The sequence below is a fragment of the Brachypodium distachyon genome, chromosome 2 (assembly GCF_000005505.3).
Source record: "Brachypodium distachyon strain Bd21 chromosome 2, Brachypodium_distachyon_v3.0, whole genome shotgun sequence".
Lineage (NCBI taxonomy): Eukaryota > Viridiplantae > Streptophyta > Magnoliopsida > Poales > Poaceae > Brachypodium > Brachypodium distachyon.
In genome coordinates, this window is record NC_016132.3 from 49,667,149 (window position 1) to 49,684,897 (window position 17,749).

The following is a 17,749-nucleotide window of genomic DNA, read 5'->3' on the forward strand; positions in this document are numbered from 1 at the left end:
CATCGTTGGCCGATAGGACCTCTAGTGCAAGGCTTTTGTCATGGTCGCGCTTGGAGCAAGATGGTTTCCGCATATTCTTGAGTAGACCTTGGGTAGGAGTTTGGCTCCTTGGTTGAGGGCATGCATTTAAGCAAAGCGGTGACACCCTTCTTGTGTAGGACGCCGTCGAGTAGGATGTACAACCCGGCTTTTGCAAGCAGAGTTTTGGCGTTTTGGCCTTCTACTTCTTTGCCCACCTCGTCTTTCTTGGCGTGGATAATTGTTTTCATCCAAGAAGGTGGACTATCGATGACCATGCCGGTCATTGAAGATTCGTCATGAGTTTTGGCTTCTTCCTTTATGGATGGGCACGAGTCACTTCGAAGAAAAGCACCGGTGGCAGCGGTTCCTTGGAACTGGCCGTTCGGGGTAGTCCATCGGTAAGGTGATTTTCTCCCCGTGGGACGCGTCGCGCCTCCGTGCCCAAGAAATACTGTTCCTTCTTGCGAACTTCTTCATCCTTTCATCAAGGCATTGATATGACTTGTCCATTTGGTTTATCACCAGTTGGGAGTCTCCTTGGATGAGAAGGTGTCAAACTCCCATGGCCTTGGCCAATCGAAGTTCGAGAATGAGCGCCTCATATTCTGCCATGTTGTTGGCGGCATTAAAGTCGAGGTGGGCGGCGTACTCCAAAATCTTGCCTTCGGGGCTGATGAGCACGACTCCAGCCCCCGTTGCCGTCAAGGCGCTTGGAGTCATCAAACCTGATTATCCAATGTGGTTCGGGGGGCTCAGTCTTGGATGTGATTCCTTCGGGCGGGACTAGTGGAGCGTGCCACTCGGCCACGAAGTCAGCCAGGACGGGGGATTTTATGGACGTTCTCGCCATGAGTTTCAATGAGAAAGGAGCCAATTCCATTGCCCATTTGGTGATTCTTCTGGTGGCCTCCTTGTTGCCGAAGACTTCCTTGAGTGGGAAGGTAGTTGGCACCATAATGGCACGGCCCATGAAGTTGACGAAGCTTTCGAGAGGCCATGAGGAGAGCGTATGCGATCTTTTCGATCTGGGAGTATCGACCCTTTGCTCCTCCCAAAGCTTCGCTCACGTAATATACCGGGCGTTGTGACCCGTCTTCTTCCTCCACGAGTGCTGCACTTACGGCGACCGGGGTTGCGGCAAGGTACAGGAGCAAAGGCTCCCTTTGCTTTGGGCTCGTGAGAAGTGGAGGGATCGACAAATAGGTCTTGAGCTCTTCGAATGACTTTTGAGCTTCGTCGGTCCACTCAGAGTTGTCGAGGCTCCTCAAGGCTTTTGAAAAAAGGAAGACACTTCTCGTCTGACTGAGCGACGAATCGTCCCAAGGTCGCCGTTCTTCCCGCTAGGCGCTGCACATCTTTTGACGGAGCGAGGAGGCTCCATCTCTAGAATGGCCCGGATTTTTTGCGGGTTGGCCTCGATCCCTCGTTGAGAGACAAGGAAGCCCAAGAGTTTTCCTCCTCGAACTCCGAATGTGAACTTCTCCGGATTAAGCTTCACGCATACTTGCGTAGATTTGACTTTTGATGATGAAGGTCTTTTGCAGGTCCTTGGGATGGGTCTTCACAATTTGACTTTTGATGATGAAGTCGTCAACGTATACTTCGGCGTTACTCCCCAATTGTTCTTTGAGGATGAGGCTGACGAGGCGTTGGAAAGTTGCGCCGGCGTTTCTCAAACCAAAAGGCATACTGCGATAGCAGAAGGTGCCGATGGGAGTGATGAAGCTGGTCTTTTCCTCGTCTTCCTTGGCCATGTGGACTTGGTGATATCCTGAATAGGCGTTCAAGAAGCTCAACCTTTCGCATCCCGCCGTGGAGTCGACTAGTTGGTCGATCCAAGGGAGCGGGTAGTCATCCTTGGAGCATGTCTTGTTCAGGCCGGTGAAGTCGACATACATTCGCCACTTGCTGTTGGCTTTCTTCACCAGGACCGGATTGGCTAACCATTAGGGGTGCCAAACTTCTCGGATGAGCCCGGCGTGGGAGAGCTTGGCAATTTCTTGCTTGATGACGTCGCTTCGCTCGGTGGAGAGCTTTCGAAGCTTTTGCTTCACGGGAGCTTTGTCGGGCCTCACGGCGAGGCGATGCTCCATGACGTCGCGCGGGACTCCTCCAATATCGGAAGGTGACCAAGCGAAGAGATCGGAATTCTTTCGAAGTAACTCGACGAGTTCTTCCTCGAGTTTATTCGGGAGGTCGGCTCCAATCTTCACCGTGCGCATGGCATCATCTTGGGAGACGCGTACTTCCTTGAGTTCTTCTTTGGGGAGGGGCTTAGGGATGTAGCGCTCCGGGTGATCAGTTTTGGATGCTCCCGCGTTCGAAAGCATGTTGATACTCTTTGATGATTCTCCCTTCTTGGCGCACTTGGTCTCATGACGGTAGAGCGTCTTCCCATCGGAAGATTGTTCACCGCGGACCGTTATCACGCCCTTTGGGCCGGGGATCTTCATGCACAAGAAGTTGTGGTGGATGGCGGCGCAGAGACGGTTTAGCGTTGTCCTTCCGAGGATGGCGTTAAAGGAGGCCTCCATATCCACCACGTCGAAGCGCACGAGCTCGGTTCGATGATTCGTGGCGTCTCCGAAGGTCGTGAGGAGCTCAATTTGTCCGAGCGGCTGAATGGACTTCCCTGGCACGAAGCCGGTGAGAGGATAAAGGGAGGGATGCAACGAGCCGTTCTTAGATCCCCCTTGCGGTTCCATCAGCTTCTTCAACGTGCTCAGATATAGGATGTCGGCGGAGCTTCCGCCATCCACGAGATTCTTCTTGAGCTCACAATTGGCGACGATCGCCGTCACGAAGAGGGCGTCATCATGTGGGAAGCGTATCCCCTTGGCGTCTTCCTCGGTGAAGGCAATTGGCACGCTCGCCAACTTTGGTGGCGGTGGCAGGGTGAAGGTTCCCACGACGTTGACTTCGCGAGCATACTCCTTGCGTTGCCGCTTCGACCCTCGGCCTGTGGCGGAGCCCATGAGTATCACCCCGACGTGATGCGCGGGTTCCTGAAACGGGAGGTTATCCTCCTTAGGTGCCGGGTCAGCGACAAGGACGTTGGCGGTGCGTGGAGCCTTGGCTGTTTTCTCATCCTTGCAACGGGCTTGCATTCGTGCCTGGAACTCTTTGCGAGCCGAGATGAGAGTGTTGCACTCCTCGGTGCTGTGACTTGCCGAGTTTTGGATGAGGCATCTTCCAGTTCCTACCTCGGCGGGGCAAGGTGGCTTCTTGGGTTGCCAAGTCTTTTGGGACGATGCTTGTCCTTCGACGGCGAAGATCTTCCGTGCTTGGTCGCCAGGGGCCTTTTTCCCTCACCTCCTCTTCTTCTTGGAAGATGAATCACACGCAGGGGGCTTGTCGGACGAGGGAGTTCCTTCAGGAGTCGCGCGCAGCGCGTCCTTTTTTGGCAATGTCACCGTCTTTGCCCCGGTCGTATTCTTGCAAGATTCGATAGAGCTCCTCGGTCGTCTTTGGAAGATTGCGACTTAGGGTCCGATTCACTTCTCCTTAGAGAAGGCCTTGCATGCATGCGTCGATCACGGTGGTCGACAGTGGGTTGGTGATTTGGCTTCGTACCTTCGCAAAGCGATGGAAGAAGCTTCGGAGAGATTCCCCCGGCTTTTGTTTCACGACGTATAGCTCGTGAGCCTGCACGGGTTCTTTGAAGTTTTCTTGAAAGTTGGCGACGAAGACCTCTTGGATACGCTCCCACGAGCTCACGGAGTTCTTCCGCAGGTTATAAAACCAAGTTTGCGTCATCCCGGTGAGCGTGAGCGATAAGAGATTGCACATCTCGACGGGACCTCCCCCGGCGGCCCGTATGGCGGTGGAGTAGACATACAACAAATGAAGAGGATTTGACTCCCCGTCGTACGGCCGTATTGTAGGCGGCTTGAACCTTGGCGGAAAATGTCGTAGCACGGGGCTTTGACACCGGGGATGGGTGAGCACCCCCTTTTAGGTTCGGCAGTGGGCGACGGGGATCGCTCCGGCGATCGCCGGCGAGGCCAATGCGAGGCGTAAGGGCACAATGAACTCGAGAGCGTTTTTTACCCAGGTTCGGGCCACCCGGAGGAGTAAAACCCTACGTCCTGCTTCTGTGTTTTGCTATTAACCAGTGAACAAGGTTTTACAGGTTGTCGAGGGGAGTCCCCGGGTGCTCTCTCTTTTAGCTAAGTGCTACTTGATGTTTTTGGCCTGAGCTAGTGTGGATCCGAGCGAACCGAACCCCTTTGACCATTGGCGGGGGGTCCTACTTTTATACCGAAGGGGATACCACAGGTGCCACGGTGCATGGGTGACAAATGGCAAGCAGGGAGCTAGCCCAGCTCCCCCTCGGTGTGCTAGCTTACATGCACAAGGAGTAGCCCTGCAACTAGGGGCCAAAGCGCCTAAAAATTACACCCCGGCCAGTCACTGTAGGCTGACTGGATGGGGAATCCCCTTTCTGTCGGTGCATTAAATGCTCGTGTGTGCTACACTCTTCGTCCTGGCGAACCCTGCGCACAGGGAGTCCGCCGAGCAGCCACGTGGCGCCGTTGTCCTGCCCACTTGGTCCCGCTCCTGTAACGGACGCCTGCGCCCGCAAACACCCTTCCCGGTAAGTAACCTTCCCGGGAAGCGCCCAGGTGGGAGTTCTCTTGCTGCCCTACAAGGCATCCCCCGCAGCCCGGCTAGCTCTGCCGGGCTGGTGACTTGCCGGGCAGCTTGTGCGGAGCTGCCCGGGGTGCGGTCCCTCCGGGGTGCAAGGGAGATGGCCCACGCGTCATGCAGCGGTGGTACCCCGGGTGCCACTGGTGCGACAGAAAAGGCGCGTCTTGGATCTCCCGTGTGAGCCGGTTGCAAGTCGGCCGGTCTTCCGGTTCCTTCGGTGGCGAGGTCCTCCCTCGTCGGAGTCGCTTTCGTCGCTAGAGGGGTTGCTTGGAGAATGATCTCGGGGTTTTCTTGGGGGTCGGAGCGTCGACGGGAATTCGTTTCGCCGCCGGCACGGGCTCCGAACTTCTGCACTCGCTCATTCCCATGCACGCTGGGGTCTCGTTCCCCGCGAGGCGCAACTTGAGGCGGTAGCTGGTTGCCACCCTACTCGACCCTGATGGGGGGAGCAAGGGGCGCTTGCGGGGCGCTCGCAAAGCGAGGTTGGTGTTGAGCGTGCGCGACTTGGAGAGCGCCTTGCGGCGGAAGCCCCCAATAAGGATGATACCAAGGAGCTCCGTGGGCGACCGCGGCGAGCGCCAGCGGAAGCAATCGCGGGTTGGAGGGGTCATAGGCTGGGACTCCTTGGTTTTCCGGCGCAGATCCTCATGATGCCACATTGTTTCCTCTTGTAGGTTCCGAGGGCAAGGTCACTACCGGTTGGAGGGAAGGTGGCGCGAAGCCCATCGAGCGAGGCATGCCGAGTTCCGTATCCCCTGCGGGGGCGCCAACCGTAGGCAGCTCGCCGATCCTTGCCACCACGTCGGTGAGTGTCGAGGGACCGCCTACGACGGTTTCGAGCACCTCGGTCCCTTCCGGGATGGCTGGGAGCGAAGGGGCGACCATGACTTCCGTCGTAGCGACCATGCTTGCGGCGACGTCTGGATTGGTGAGGATTCCTTCTTCCTCGGGAGCTCCTGAGGCACTTGCTTTCTTCGTTTGCAACCGTGTAGACTTTGCGGCAAGTTGGGCTCCCGATGAAGTAGTCTTCGTCGGGGCCATTAAATCTTCAATTGCGGCAAGGGTTCCCCACGGTCGGCGCCACTGTTGTTGTTCTCGGCAACAATTAGAGTAAGGGGTGCCAATGCTCGATGGCACAAGTGCGGGTATAAAAGTAGGGCGTGTACGCCGGTCTTATAGCGAAGGTCGCCGTACACTTGGACAAGTTGACATGTCGATATTTTTTGAATAGGTTCGTTCGACCCTGCGGGTACGACTTAATCCTATGTTAGGAAAGGCTTCGAGGGGGTTGTTAGTCAAGTGCTTGGGCCGAGCGGATCTTCCCAAGACATCTTTAGCGAGAGATTCGTCGGGCCACCTCGTACTTGGACCGAACGCGTCTTTCCAAGTATCGAGGTTAGGATACCCTCGGAACTCTAACCCAACCCCTTGTCCTTCGAGCCCGTGCTAACCAAGGTTAGCTCGGAGCCTCGAAACTAGAGTCCCCTAGAATGTTTCCTCGAGGCCGGTCGACTTTGAGTCGAAAGCGGCGCTCGAGAGCGAACCTTAGAGGGAGCACTCTAGCTCTCTTCCCTTGAGTTTATTCAAATTGAGAGTGAATGATACATGCCTCCATGGGGGTGTTTATAGCCTAGGGGTCCATGACAAAAGACCATGGCTACCCTTGAGGGAGAGAGAAAAGTGAGAGAAAAGGGTAAAAGTAGCTCCTGGTCCATATCTTTTGTTTGCACCATGTGGGAGAAAGTGAGGGTTGGTCCATGGTCCACTATGGACTAAAAGCCTCATCTTCACACCTTTCTTGCCCCCTATTCTAACTCATTTCATCTTTGACCATGGCATGAGAGACTTGACTTGTTGACTTGTCTTTCTTTGCCACGTAGGATTGATTGCATCACGTGGGCATCTTGACTCACGTTTGGAAAATGTTGACTTAGTCGTCGCCACGTAAGATTTACGGCCCAGCCCACATAAGGGTTTTATTTTACTACAACAAAACCAAATAGGCAGTTGTTCACTCATGGGCCACGACATTCGCTTCCACGTGAATACGAGCACATTTTGTTGTTTCTCTAAGAAGAATACCATTTATTACGGTCCAAAAAATATCGCCATCTTGTCACGTATCATTCCATTCCTAAATTATAGTGCGTCCACAAATCCGAGCTTCCTTTCACCATCAATCAGACAATTGTATACTTGATATATGACTCATTTATCATAAGAATTATACAATTGGAAAGTTCGTTCAAATGTGAATTTTGATAGTATAATGTTCAATCTATATTTTATTAAATTAACTAATTTGATAGTTCAAATTAAATATCGAAGTGCATAAGGGTAAAAAAAAAATCTCATACGGCCCAGCCTACAACGACCAAATCTTGGACCCGTGTGTTGGTCATCGGATCTGGCCATCAAAGAGGTCGAGTGAAACCTGACGGGATTCGTGGGATTGAGGAGATAGAATGTATTGGAGGTAAGTCCAGCCTGGGCCAGCAGACGGGTTGAGTGAAATGCGGCGGGATTCGTGCGATTGAGCAGGTCAAATGTACGGAAGTTGCCAGCAGACAAGTCGAGTAAAACGCGGCGGGATTCGCTAAGGGTGATTCTTGTGTTGGGAAACACTTGTAATTTTAGAAACTAGGCGTTGCACGAGGCCACCAATTTTTTTAGGGTACCAAGCATTTTTATGTGAAGAGGAAAGGAAAGAAAATAAAAACAGCCGTGGTCTTCTCTGCCGCGAGAAGAACTACCCGGTACCACGTTTTGGTCCACCCGGAGGAAGCTGGAAGCTAACCGCGCAGGAAGTCATCGTGACGAGGTGCTGGATTTTGACTTGCTACCGAAATCCATCAGGCTAGCTGCAAGCAACCCCCCAGCCTCGCCGCGACTTCGCCACCGCCGCTGATGAGATCCGCGCTGCCCAGATCCAAGGCCTTCTAGAATCGGCGACCACCAGCGTCCATGGGGGACTGTGTCGTGGAGAACGGCCACGCCCACCCGGAGGAGGAGGAGGAGGAGGAGGAACAGGACGCGCGGGCAGTGGCCGTCGAGCCCGCGGAGCTTGCCCGCGAGCCGCAGGAGGTGGTTGGCGGGCAGAGGAAGCAGGGAGGGATACGCAGGGAGCCGTCCTTCTCGAGGTGGTGCAAGGACACCTCCAATGCCCCCGCCGACGCCGCTTCGCCCGCCTCTGCAGCCAGCGACGATGATTCAGAGGAGTTCGACCTGCCGCTTCTGCCATCCGCCGCCGCTGCACGGGGCGGCGGCGGCCACTTGCCGATGGATATCGAAGCAGGAGCGGCGGCGGGATCTGACACCCTCCCGATCTCTCCGTGGTTGATCGCCAAGATTATCTTTCTGATAACGAGTTGGTACACGCTGAGTACTTGCTTGACTCTGTAAGTACCGCGTTTTTCTCGTTATTGGAGCGCGGATGTTTCGGGGAGTTGTTGTTGGGCACACGTTTGATGCTAGTGTTCTCTGCGTGCTCTTCCGCGTGTGGTCAGGTATAACAAAGAGATGCTTGGGAAGCACATGTGGAAGTTCCCGGCGCCCTTCCTGATGAACACGGTGCATTTCACGATGCAGGCTGTGGCATCAAGGGTGATCCTGTGGTTCCAGCACCGGGGCCTGGAGGCAGAGACTAATGCAATGTCATGGAAAGATTACTTTCTTCGAGGTTGTTTCAAAGTTATTTTGCTTGATTCTTTACATTAGTAGTTAGAAATTGGATAGCTTGGTGCTTCTGATTAGTAAAACCAACGTTCTTATTTATGGTAGTGTAAATAGCTGTTTTTTGGAAAATTTGGTATGGCTGACATAAAAATGAAGGATATGTTTCAGTTAGCTCGAGATTAGGTTCAAAAGCACAGAACATGGACAGTTATAGACTATGTTTTTGTGGTGGGAACAGGGGAGGGGTTGAAATGGTGAACCCCATTGGCCAATTGGTAGAACAAACAACATAAGATATCAACTTAAGGGTAAAGATTGAAGTGTAATTCAACTGTTGTGTTGCATGTTATTCAAGCTGCTAGAGATCCACGTAGGCTCGAAATCAAGAGTTTATTTCTACACCTCTTGCTGGATGTACATACTTTATAAACTTCAATTAAGTTGGACGATAACCTTTAACATTTCTTACTGGTTATCAGTGTTTCATTAGATTATTCTATTTAAGCAAGAAGATTAGGATAGACTAGATTTTTACTCTACTTCAATTATGTCAGAATTTTTTCATTCTTATTGTGCTTATCATTTCTAAGACCTAATTGTTTAAGTTATGATATATAAGAATTTGATTATTTCTTCTGCAGTTGTCCCAACAGCTTTGGCTACTGCTCTTGATATAAATTTGAGCAACATTTCGCTTGTTTTCATTACCGTGACATTTGCTACAATGGTACATTTTATCCTGTGTGAGTCATTATTTCCTATGCTTCTTACTCAATGGTTGGAATTCTAATTTCTTTCTTTCCATTGTTATGCAGTGTAAATCTGCAGCCCCAATTTTTATTCTTCTGTTTGCTTTTCTATTCAGGTAAACTCAGTTGCACTTGCCGGTTACTTTACAGTGCATGTCCTTTTGTATACTAATTTAGTGACAACTTGCTTTCATTGCACCTATTTTCTGTCATTTTGTGATTTCACCTGCTTCTGTTATGCTCCTTAGCATTTTCATGTTATTTATTAATAATTTCCATGCTCATTGTGAAGGCTAGAGAAACCCAGCTTTAACATTCTTGGAATTATGCTGATTGTTTCCGTTGGAGTTCTACTAACAGGTAAATGCATGCATTAACATTTGTATTAATCCATTTGAAGTTATATGCTTCTGTGCTTTCTGAAGGAAGGCTGAGAAAATGACATTCTGACCATTATTTTACTTAATTAGAGGTTTCTCACTCTAACCTGTGGGCTTCCTGTTGCATCTTAAGTCCATAGAATTGACACATATTCTGAAATTTGTGTTATGCTTCGTCATCTTAACTGTGGACTGTGGTAATAATGTTGTTTTTTGCAGTTGCTAAAGAGACAGAATTTAATATTTGGGGATTTATATTTATTATGCTTGCTGCTGTTATGTCTGGTTTCCGCTGGTGCATGACACAGATTCTCCTCCAGGTTTGTTACTGTATTGTACTGCCATATTTTTCTTATACTAATTTCTATTACTTGACAGTCAACATTTATTATTAGATATGGTACTCTGCCGTATTAACGATGTGTTATGTTTGCCTTTCATTCCTGTCATGACTGAACTTTTTTTGACTTCTTTTCTTATGTGTCTGCCAAATCTGCTGAAGAAAGAAGAATACGGTACGCACTCTATCTTAATATTTTGTCTACAGCTGTAAAAAAATATATTTTTTGTCCACTAGAGGAATATTATTAATACTGTTTGCTTGTCTATTGGCATCTCATGCCTGAAAACTGAATAGCAGCGAGATGATCTTTATAAGACACATAGATGTATTTGATTGGCCACTTGGTTTTTGTTTCAAATCTTAGCACTGTATCAAAATTTGAAACTGTAGTGGTTATGTGAAATTGTTCTTTAAATATCCAAATGGTAATTTATAATTTTATTTCTTCGATTAACTACCATGTGATGCACCATCATTATATCATCATCTTTGTTGTGCTACACAGGATTAAAGAATCCCTTTACCTTAATGAGTTATGTTACCCCGGTGATGGCTGTAACAACTGCAATTCTTTCCATTGCCATGGATCCATGGCACGACTTCAGGGCAAGTCACTTTTTTGATAGTTCAGCTCACATATTAAGGAGCAGCTTATTGATGCTTCTAGGTGGTTCTTTGGCCTTCTTCATGGTATGGACCAGCTCCTTCCTTGCAAGTATAACACTGTTGCATTTTGTCATACTTTCCTTTTTATCCGCTAGAATTAGTCCATCCACTGTTTGGCCTTGCCTAGTATTGCATTTTGTCATACACCTAGAATACATGTAGTAATTTCTTTTTCCTCTGGGTTCAGTCAATCCACTGTTGGTTTATTTTTAAGACATGCTTGTCAACATGATTCTTTGAAGGTTTTGACAGAATATGTTCTGGTTTCTGTAACAAGTGCTGTGACAGTGACCATAGCTGGGATTGTTAAGGAAGCCGTCACAATTTTGGTATTGATTCCACACTCTATAATTATGTTATATTAATTCAACTTTGTTCACGCGTATGAGTGTAACTTGTAATGACAAAAAACAGGTCGCCGTGCTTTTCTTCAATGATCCATTTACCTGGTTAAAGGGACTTGGGCTGGCAACAATAATATTTGGTGTCAGTCTATTCAATGTGTACAAGTGAGTTTTTTTTTTTTTGCAAGTAATGTGTACAGTGAGTTGAAACTTACTTTTAATAGTTTCAATTTTTATCGTTCCAAGTTATGTTACTACCTGTCCATATTTGACGAATCACTAAATCAACTCCAAATTTCTCAGAATGTTGATAACTTAAAGTCAGACTCACATGCTAACTTGGAGTAAATTGTATACAAAAGGCACTAAACTTGTTTCATTGAACAAGTCCACCAATCTACATTTTACTAGCAGTTGCAAGTCAACTAACTTGCCATGTTCACTTTAGCCCATCATTAATTACAGAGAGAAAGTGAGAAGACTGATCGTAAAGCAGTCATAAGCAAGTGATCATAGTAATTTGACTGTATGGAAGTGTACAGTGCAAATATAAGTCCAATTTCTAATGTCTGTATGTTGATTGGATGATATATTCTGACTATTGTCTTGTGATATATGAAGGTATCATAAGTTCAAGAAAGGCCATAACAGTAAGCATGGTGACACAAATCTCCAATCTTCCAATGGTGCCTCAAAATATGTTATCCTTGATGATGATGCTGAAGATCAAGATGATAGAGGCTGATCTAAATATGAAAGGTAGAGTGTTAAATCAACATCTTTATAGTTAGCTATTGATTTGTCACTCATGCACGCATGTTATGTACTCTGTATTTCCTTTTTCCAGAGAGCAGGCCATTTGACGGACCGACGTATCTTGCACAGGAGACCGCTGTCACTGCCTTGGTTTCACAGAGACACCATTTCTTACTCGTGTTATCTTCAAGTAATTATCTGATTTGAGCAGTTATGCATGATCATCATCATGATCATGTCATAGCCCATATCGCTGATTGAGAAGACATGCTGATACAAGTAGCAGAAGAAAGATTTTGTCACTTTGAAACAGAAATGGTGCATGTATGATATGTATTGACCAAGAGCTGTGCAGAAATAGTAACCATATGTTAAGAATACTTCACAATATGTTAGAAATGCAGCTGCTGCACTTTTACTAGAGGATTTAAGAGCTCAATTTTGGTGCAGGCTCCGAGTCTAAAGTGGAAAATTAGGACTATAGAATATATTGTTATTCTATTGAGAATGAAAGAAAATTAGATTGTTGATGTATGTGGTGTGGTTGCGAATTTCCACCTCAAATTTGTTTGCTCGTTGACTGCATGAGAATGTGTAAATATTACACGCTGCATTTTAGGATCCTCCTATATTTTCTTTTGTCTATTAAATCACTCTTGTCCTTTTTTTATGCCCGCCAGTTTAATTCTTGTGTCAGCACGTCTGAACTTGGCTACTGAGTAGTGTTTTCTGGTCTGAATGTTCTGCAGACTCTGGATGACGTGTTGCTCGTCAGTTCTTGATTTCTATTTTCTGGTCGTGCACCGCTACATTCAGCTTCATCAATTGTGTCAAGTTAAATTTGCACACATTGCGAATTTTTGTTCCTCTGTAAGATGCCGTACAAACAACAATTTTTTTTTTCTTGCGGAAAGAACAAACAACATTGCAATTGTCTGGTTTTTTTAAGTTTTTTAAATCCATACACGGAGGATAGACGGACACGTCGAAGGGGATTGCGGAAAAGAAATTAGTACTGGCTCATGTATTTGGAAGAACAAAAGAAGGATATCCGGGGGCCGAGCCGAGGTCGTTTTCCGTTGAAACCGTGATCCCGTGGATACGCTATGGTTCGGACTGCGGGCTCCGATTTGCTGGCGCATGTGCAGGATCTCAGTTGCGCCGCTGGCATCCTCTGTAGCTGCATTTACCAAGGAAGAAAGCATACGAGGCTGGCGTACCATCCGTGTGCCGTCTGGATTCACAGGAAGTCTCTTCCATCGCTCCTGTTGGTTACCGCAATCCACTGTCCCGACCGGATCACGGCCTCACGGGCTGAGCGCCGCGCACGGGACACGGTCACGCCGCCCCACCAACGAGGCTACGCAAGGCAAAGGAGCTTTTCCTACTACCCCTTTTGCTGAGAGATCACACGTACGTACTGCTGCTTCTAGATTCAAGTCTCGTGGATTCATCGGGGAAAAGGCAATTGGCCAAACTGGTGCTGCCTTTTGGTTAACGAAAGCCAAACAGCGGCCAGGCCTCCCATTCGGTCCATTCGGATGGCAGTGTTCACCGATGGCTGGCGCGACATGAAGAAAAACAACGACAGACTGTTACACGAGTCAAGGCTATCGATGCAACCACTACCTTGGAGTGTTACCGTACAATTTGACCGTCTTGTGCTTGGATCCCTGCGGTATGCCGGTAACCACAGGATATTACAAATTCGACCTGACTTGGGGTATAAAATCTCTAAAATCACAAACACACAGGGTTTTCCCTGAACAAGTACATTTTCAGATTTATTAAGACGGCGTAGGCGTAGCAGCTCAGCTCACTTCACACTGTCGTCACCTACTGCTCCGTCCCCCACACCGCGACGCTGCACCCCCCCAAACTCCCGCGAGATCCAGAGCCTAAAACGCCACAAGCAGCCCGGGACCCGCGAAGCAAGGAAGGGGGAAATGGCGGGCGGCGGAGGCAGCGGCGCGTACAGGGCGGAGGACGACTACGACTACCTGTTCAAGGCGGTGATCATCGGCGACTCCGGCGTCGGCAAGTCCAACTTGCTGTCGCGGTTCACCAAGAACGAGTTCTGCCTCGAGTCCAAGTCCACCATCGGGGTCGAGTTCGCCACCCGCAGCCTCCAGGTCGACGGCAAGGTCGTCAAGGCCCAGATTTGGGACACCGCCGGTCAGGAGAGGTCCGTGCTCGCCTCTCTTACTTGATCCCAGCCCCCTTTCAACTCTGGCTTCCTGTTGGTGCGCAAATGGGCACTATTATTACTTGCGCTATAGATTTGCTTGCTTCATGGTCTCTTAGCTAGAAAATCAGGAAGTACGCTACCATGGCTATGACTCATGATATCGTTGTTTTGATTTAACTCTTTGATTTATCAAATTACTTTGGTGATGCTGGTAATTGGATGGTCTGCTACATGTTTCTTCCGAGTTTTGGCATGTACTCCGTACTTGGTAGGTAGCCGGTTCATGGATGAAGTTACTATTGGAGGGCAGATTGGGTGCCCACTTGTGATTTCTCAGCTGTTGGGACTTTAGAAGTCCGTGCTTACATCGACGGTTTGGGGGTGAATCAGCTGAGATCATTGCTTTGGTGGTTGTGGTGCCACCTTTCATTTGGAACGTACAGATAGATCAGTGGAGAGACGCGTCGTGGTGTTGCTGAATTTGGTTCTGCCGCACTGGCCGTGAGAGGGGCGAAATGGGAGGAGAAAAGGTGTTAGGAGATTTAATTAGTGCGGCCCTGCTGACGAGATGACCACTGCAGAGCGAGTTGGATCTCAGACTAGAAAGTGTCATTGGGTCACAATTCACTACGTTTCTGGATCATATCGGTGCATAATTGTGCTCCTAAAGCATGGTTTGGTTCCGTGCTTATGTGAGCTGTAGTAGTACTATCCAAATGATTTTTTGATCGGCTAGCTGTCTTGCCAGCAACTGCTGCAGCAGGTCATTAAGACTACTTAAGAGAAGCTCAGAAGCAACATAAATTGAGGAGATAATGGCCTCACTTGGGCAGTCATTGTAGGCTTGTAGCTATTCTGCATCTCCTAGAGATACTTGAGTCTTTGGTTCTGTAAGAATTCTTCATCATGTGATTACCTTGCGAGAACAAAAAAAGCTCTTTAGGAAACAGGTCCGTGCAAACTTAATTTTATAGTAGAGAAAACGACTCACATGCAACTGTAACTTAAAAATCTATAGTATATTTCACTTTGAACCACATAATTGTCGCACTATGACAGTTTGAACTAGATTTTAATGTCAAGACGTTGTACAAGTAAGCACCAGAATTCCAATTTCAAACAGATTTAGAGTCACATCCCCATCCTAAAAGATCAGACCCACATGTCGGACCGCTGTTTCACTATCAAGGAAGCCACGCCACCTGCCATGTGGGCCCTTTCTCTGCTGACATGGAGAGGAAGTGGAGCATGTGTTAGGAATTATCTTACTAAAGATGGGCCAGGGTGTAAAATTCAAAGGAAATGATATGATTAAGACCACATGAGACAAGTGGTGTCAAAAGCTGCATCAGACGTAATGTCCACATCAACAAACGGATCCCAACTTATTGTCTCGTCAACCTGACGCTTGGGCTCACTTATTATGGAGATCAAACTCTAGATTTGGTTCAAACTGTTTTTTTTTCTTTCCTCAGATCTGGTTCAATGTATCAAAAAAAAAATTATGTCAAACTGTCACGATGTGACAGATATGTGTGGTTAAAAATGTAATCTACTCTTCAGAATCTGGATAGGCTGCATCTGTATGGGAGAAAATCATCGAGCGTGAAAGAGAAAGTAGGCTATGGTGTAGAGAGTTGTTTTTCAAGTTTAATGCCCTCTCTCATGTTTTTCAGGACACCTTGGCAATCATTTTGGGATATAGACTCACATTTGCACAAATTGTTCACCCTTTCTGAATATGCTTTTTACAAATGTAACATTGCTCCTCTACCTGAGGATAACCGTAAGTCCAAGGGTTGTTTGCTCAAGCCCTTTGATCAACAGTTGCCCACTTGTGTGATTTGTTGTCCAGCATTGGCACCATGTTGCTCTTGTGCCTTGGCCTTATCAGTGGTGCCACCACACACAATTACCACATAAATTCGCTTTTCTTTTTGGTTTTTTCACTTAATAATGTTTTTTGAGGCAAAAGCACATACAGAAGTTTCACTCTTACACAATTATGTATGTCATATCGCATCAGTGTACCACCTTACCAACATTTTACCTAGCTAAAGGATCATGATGTTCATTCTGAGGTCTGCACTCTTTTCATATTCACGACATTCATTTTATTCCCATACACAATTTCTGCTGGTAGACCATGTCCAGCAAGGCTGGTGAGATCGATGCTAGGTCACTGCCAGTACCTTATCATTTTCTTGCATTCACTTTGTGCTGAAGTATATATGACTGCCTTATATTCTTCTCTTTTGTCAGATACCGTGCTATCACGAGTGCCTATTATAGAGGAGCAGTAGGCGCATTACTTGTCTATGATGTCACTCGCCGTTCGACATTCGACAATGTGGCGCGCTGGCTAAAAGAGCTGAGGGATCACACTGATCCTAGCATTGTTGTCATGCTAGTTGGCAACAAATCTGATCTCCGCCACTTGGTGGCTGTTTCAACTGAAGATGGCCAGGAGTATGCCGAGGCTGAGTCACTGTACTTCATGGAAACGTCTGCATTAGACGCGACAAATGTAGACAACGCTTTTGCAGAAGTTTTGACTCAGATATACCAAATTGCAAGCAGGAAGACGGTTGATGCAGGAGAGGATGGCTCAGCTGCCCCTAGCAAAGGGGAGAAGATAAATGTGAAAGACGACGTGTCTGCATTGAAGAGAGTCGGCTGTTGCTCAAATTAGGGTACTATATAGATGCATTGTCTGTTGAGTCTGCAACTAGTTGGTGCTGCTTCTGCTGCAACAGATTTATGCATCCTCTCTTTTTGCTGCGGTGATTATGAGGGTTAGATTGATGCAGTTTTCTCCTGAAACCATTATGTAAGATTGATTGTGATATTCGATTTGAACTAAATACCCAGACTTTACCGAGAAATACTTGTCTCCGAAACAGGTTTATGCTTCTATTTTATTTTTGCTCATCCTGTCATCTCATGACAGGTTCATGCAGCATATGGTTCGCTGTTTTGTTCCTGCCAGATTTCCTATTATTCAACCATAGTATATAATGTACAAGCGCACGCCTGATCTCTTCTCTAGCCAATTCTCCCTCCTCTTTTTCGTATCCACGAGTAGGCTTGTGCAAAATCGGGTTGAATCCAACACTTAGACCGGCCATCCAACAGCTAGTTTATTTGCCTTCGCTAATTGCAATTCAGCTGACGGAGCTAGTGCAGAAAAACTGAAATAGCGGTTTTGACAGGTTAAGCTCAAACCGTAATTGAACAACCCAATTCACTTCTTTTATTAGAACAGAACAAGCCTATTCACAAGCTTGCGGTATGTAGAGCGTGCCAAAATAAGAGATAGGTTTTCTTTTTGAGAGCAAAATAAGAGATAGGTGTGCGAATTAGCAAAACAGAGCTGGCACGCTGGCCCAAGCAGCCTAGCCCAAAGATAAGAGGGCCAGGGTTGGCAACGATCCATGTCTCTCGCTCACGTCACTGAGAACGACTTCCAATTAGTTTTCCCTTTCTGATTTGATTCTTTAGCTAAAGATAATGAAAAGGATAATGAGTCCAGACAGGATGTAACGTCATATGTTTGATCCAGTCGATCTCAAACCTGGCTGGGTGTGACATTTTTCTACGACTGCTAAGGTCTAGTCCTCTCCCCTCGTTAATGTCTCTTCTCAACCACTGTAGTAACCTTTTCATTTTACCAAGACATTTTGATCCTAGGATGCTGACACATAAGCAATTCAATAGCTAATCCCAACGTATAGTAGCGTGCTTACTTGGTTAACTTGGACTCCGTAGAACCTGGATCGCTAACCATGTGAGTATGTGACGGAGAAACATTTGATTCCTTTAAACAAAACACGGGTGGGAGAATCTCTCCTTCGACGAAGTTGTTTGATCTCTGCAGAGCAGTTAATGGATACCTATAGATGTGCATCCTAAACTCCAGGGATAAGATAGTTAATCATCCTACGGGGTACTAGACGAGAATAGGACTCTCCCTAGCT

The 17,749-nt window shown here is 47.5% G+C and overlaps 2 protein-coding genes across 3 annotated transcripts; both read left to right on the forward strand.

Annotated features, from left to right (window-relative positions):
- The first annotated feature begins 7,400 nt into the window (after positions 1-7,400).
- Positions 7,401-12,234, forward strand: LOC100836645 (probable sugar phosphate/phosphate translocator At1g06470). 2 transcript variants are annotated; one of them, XM_003569765.4, is made up of 12 exons: positions 7,405-8,069; positions 8,178-8,350; positions 8,988-9,073; positions 9,162-9,211; positions 9,388-9,455; positions 9,695-9,795; positions 9,978-9,990; positions 10,324-10,508; positions 10,727-10,813; positions 10,899-10,993; positions 11,450-11,587; positions 11,676-12,234. In XM_003569765.4, the coding sequence occupies exons 1-11, from the start codon at positions 7,636-7,638 to the stop codon at positions 11,571-11,573; spliced, it is 1,416 nt and encodes a 471-aa protein (XP_003569813.1). In that variant the 5' UTR covers positions 7,405-7,635; the 3' UTR covers positions 11,574-11,587; positions 11,676-12,234. The 2 variants fall into 2 exon arrangements, with proteins under 2 accessions (XP_014755292.1, XP_003569813.1); XM_014899806.2 differs by lacking the exons at positions 11,450-11,587; positions 11,676-12,234 and having other exon boundaries at positions 7,401-8,069; positions 10,762-10,813.
- A 1,137-nt stretch (positions 12,235-13,371) lies between these two features.
- Positions 13,372-16,693, forward strand: LOC100836958 (ras-related protein RIC2). The gene is made up of 2 exons (XM_003569766.4): positions 13,372-13,769; positions 16,035-16,693. The coding sequence occupies exons 1-2, from the start codon at positions 13,531-13,533 to the stop codon at positions 16,462-16,464; spliced, it is 669 nt and encodes a 222-aa protein (XP_003569814.1). The 5' UTR covers positions 13,372-13,530; the 3' UTR covers positions 16,465-16,693.
- Positions 16,694-17,749: the final 1,056 nt, after the last annotated feature.

Coding starts and splice junctions, on each gene's coding strand:
- LOC100836645 (XM_003569765.4), top strand. CDS start 7,636: ATGGGGGACTGTGTCGTGGAGAACGGCCACGCCCACCCGGAGGAGGAG. Junction 8,070..8,177: donor CTGAGTACTTGCTTGACTCT/GTAAGTACCGCG, acceptor GCGTGTGGTCAG/GTATAACAAAGAGATGCTTG. Junction 9,212..9,387: donor CTGTTTGCTTTTCTATTCAG/GTAAACTCAGTT, acceptor CTCATTGTGAAG/GCTAGAGAAACCCAGCTTTA.
- LOC100836958 (XM_003569766.4), top strand. CDS start 13,531: ATGGCGGGCGGCGGAGGCAGCGGCGCGTACAGGGCGGAGGACGACTAC. Junction 13,770..16,034: donor GACACCGCCGGTCAGGAGAG/GTCCGTGCTCGC, acceptor CTCTTTTGTCAG/ATACCGTGCTATCACGAGTG.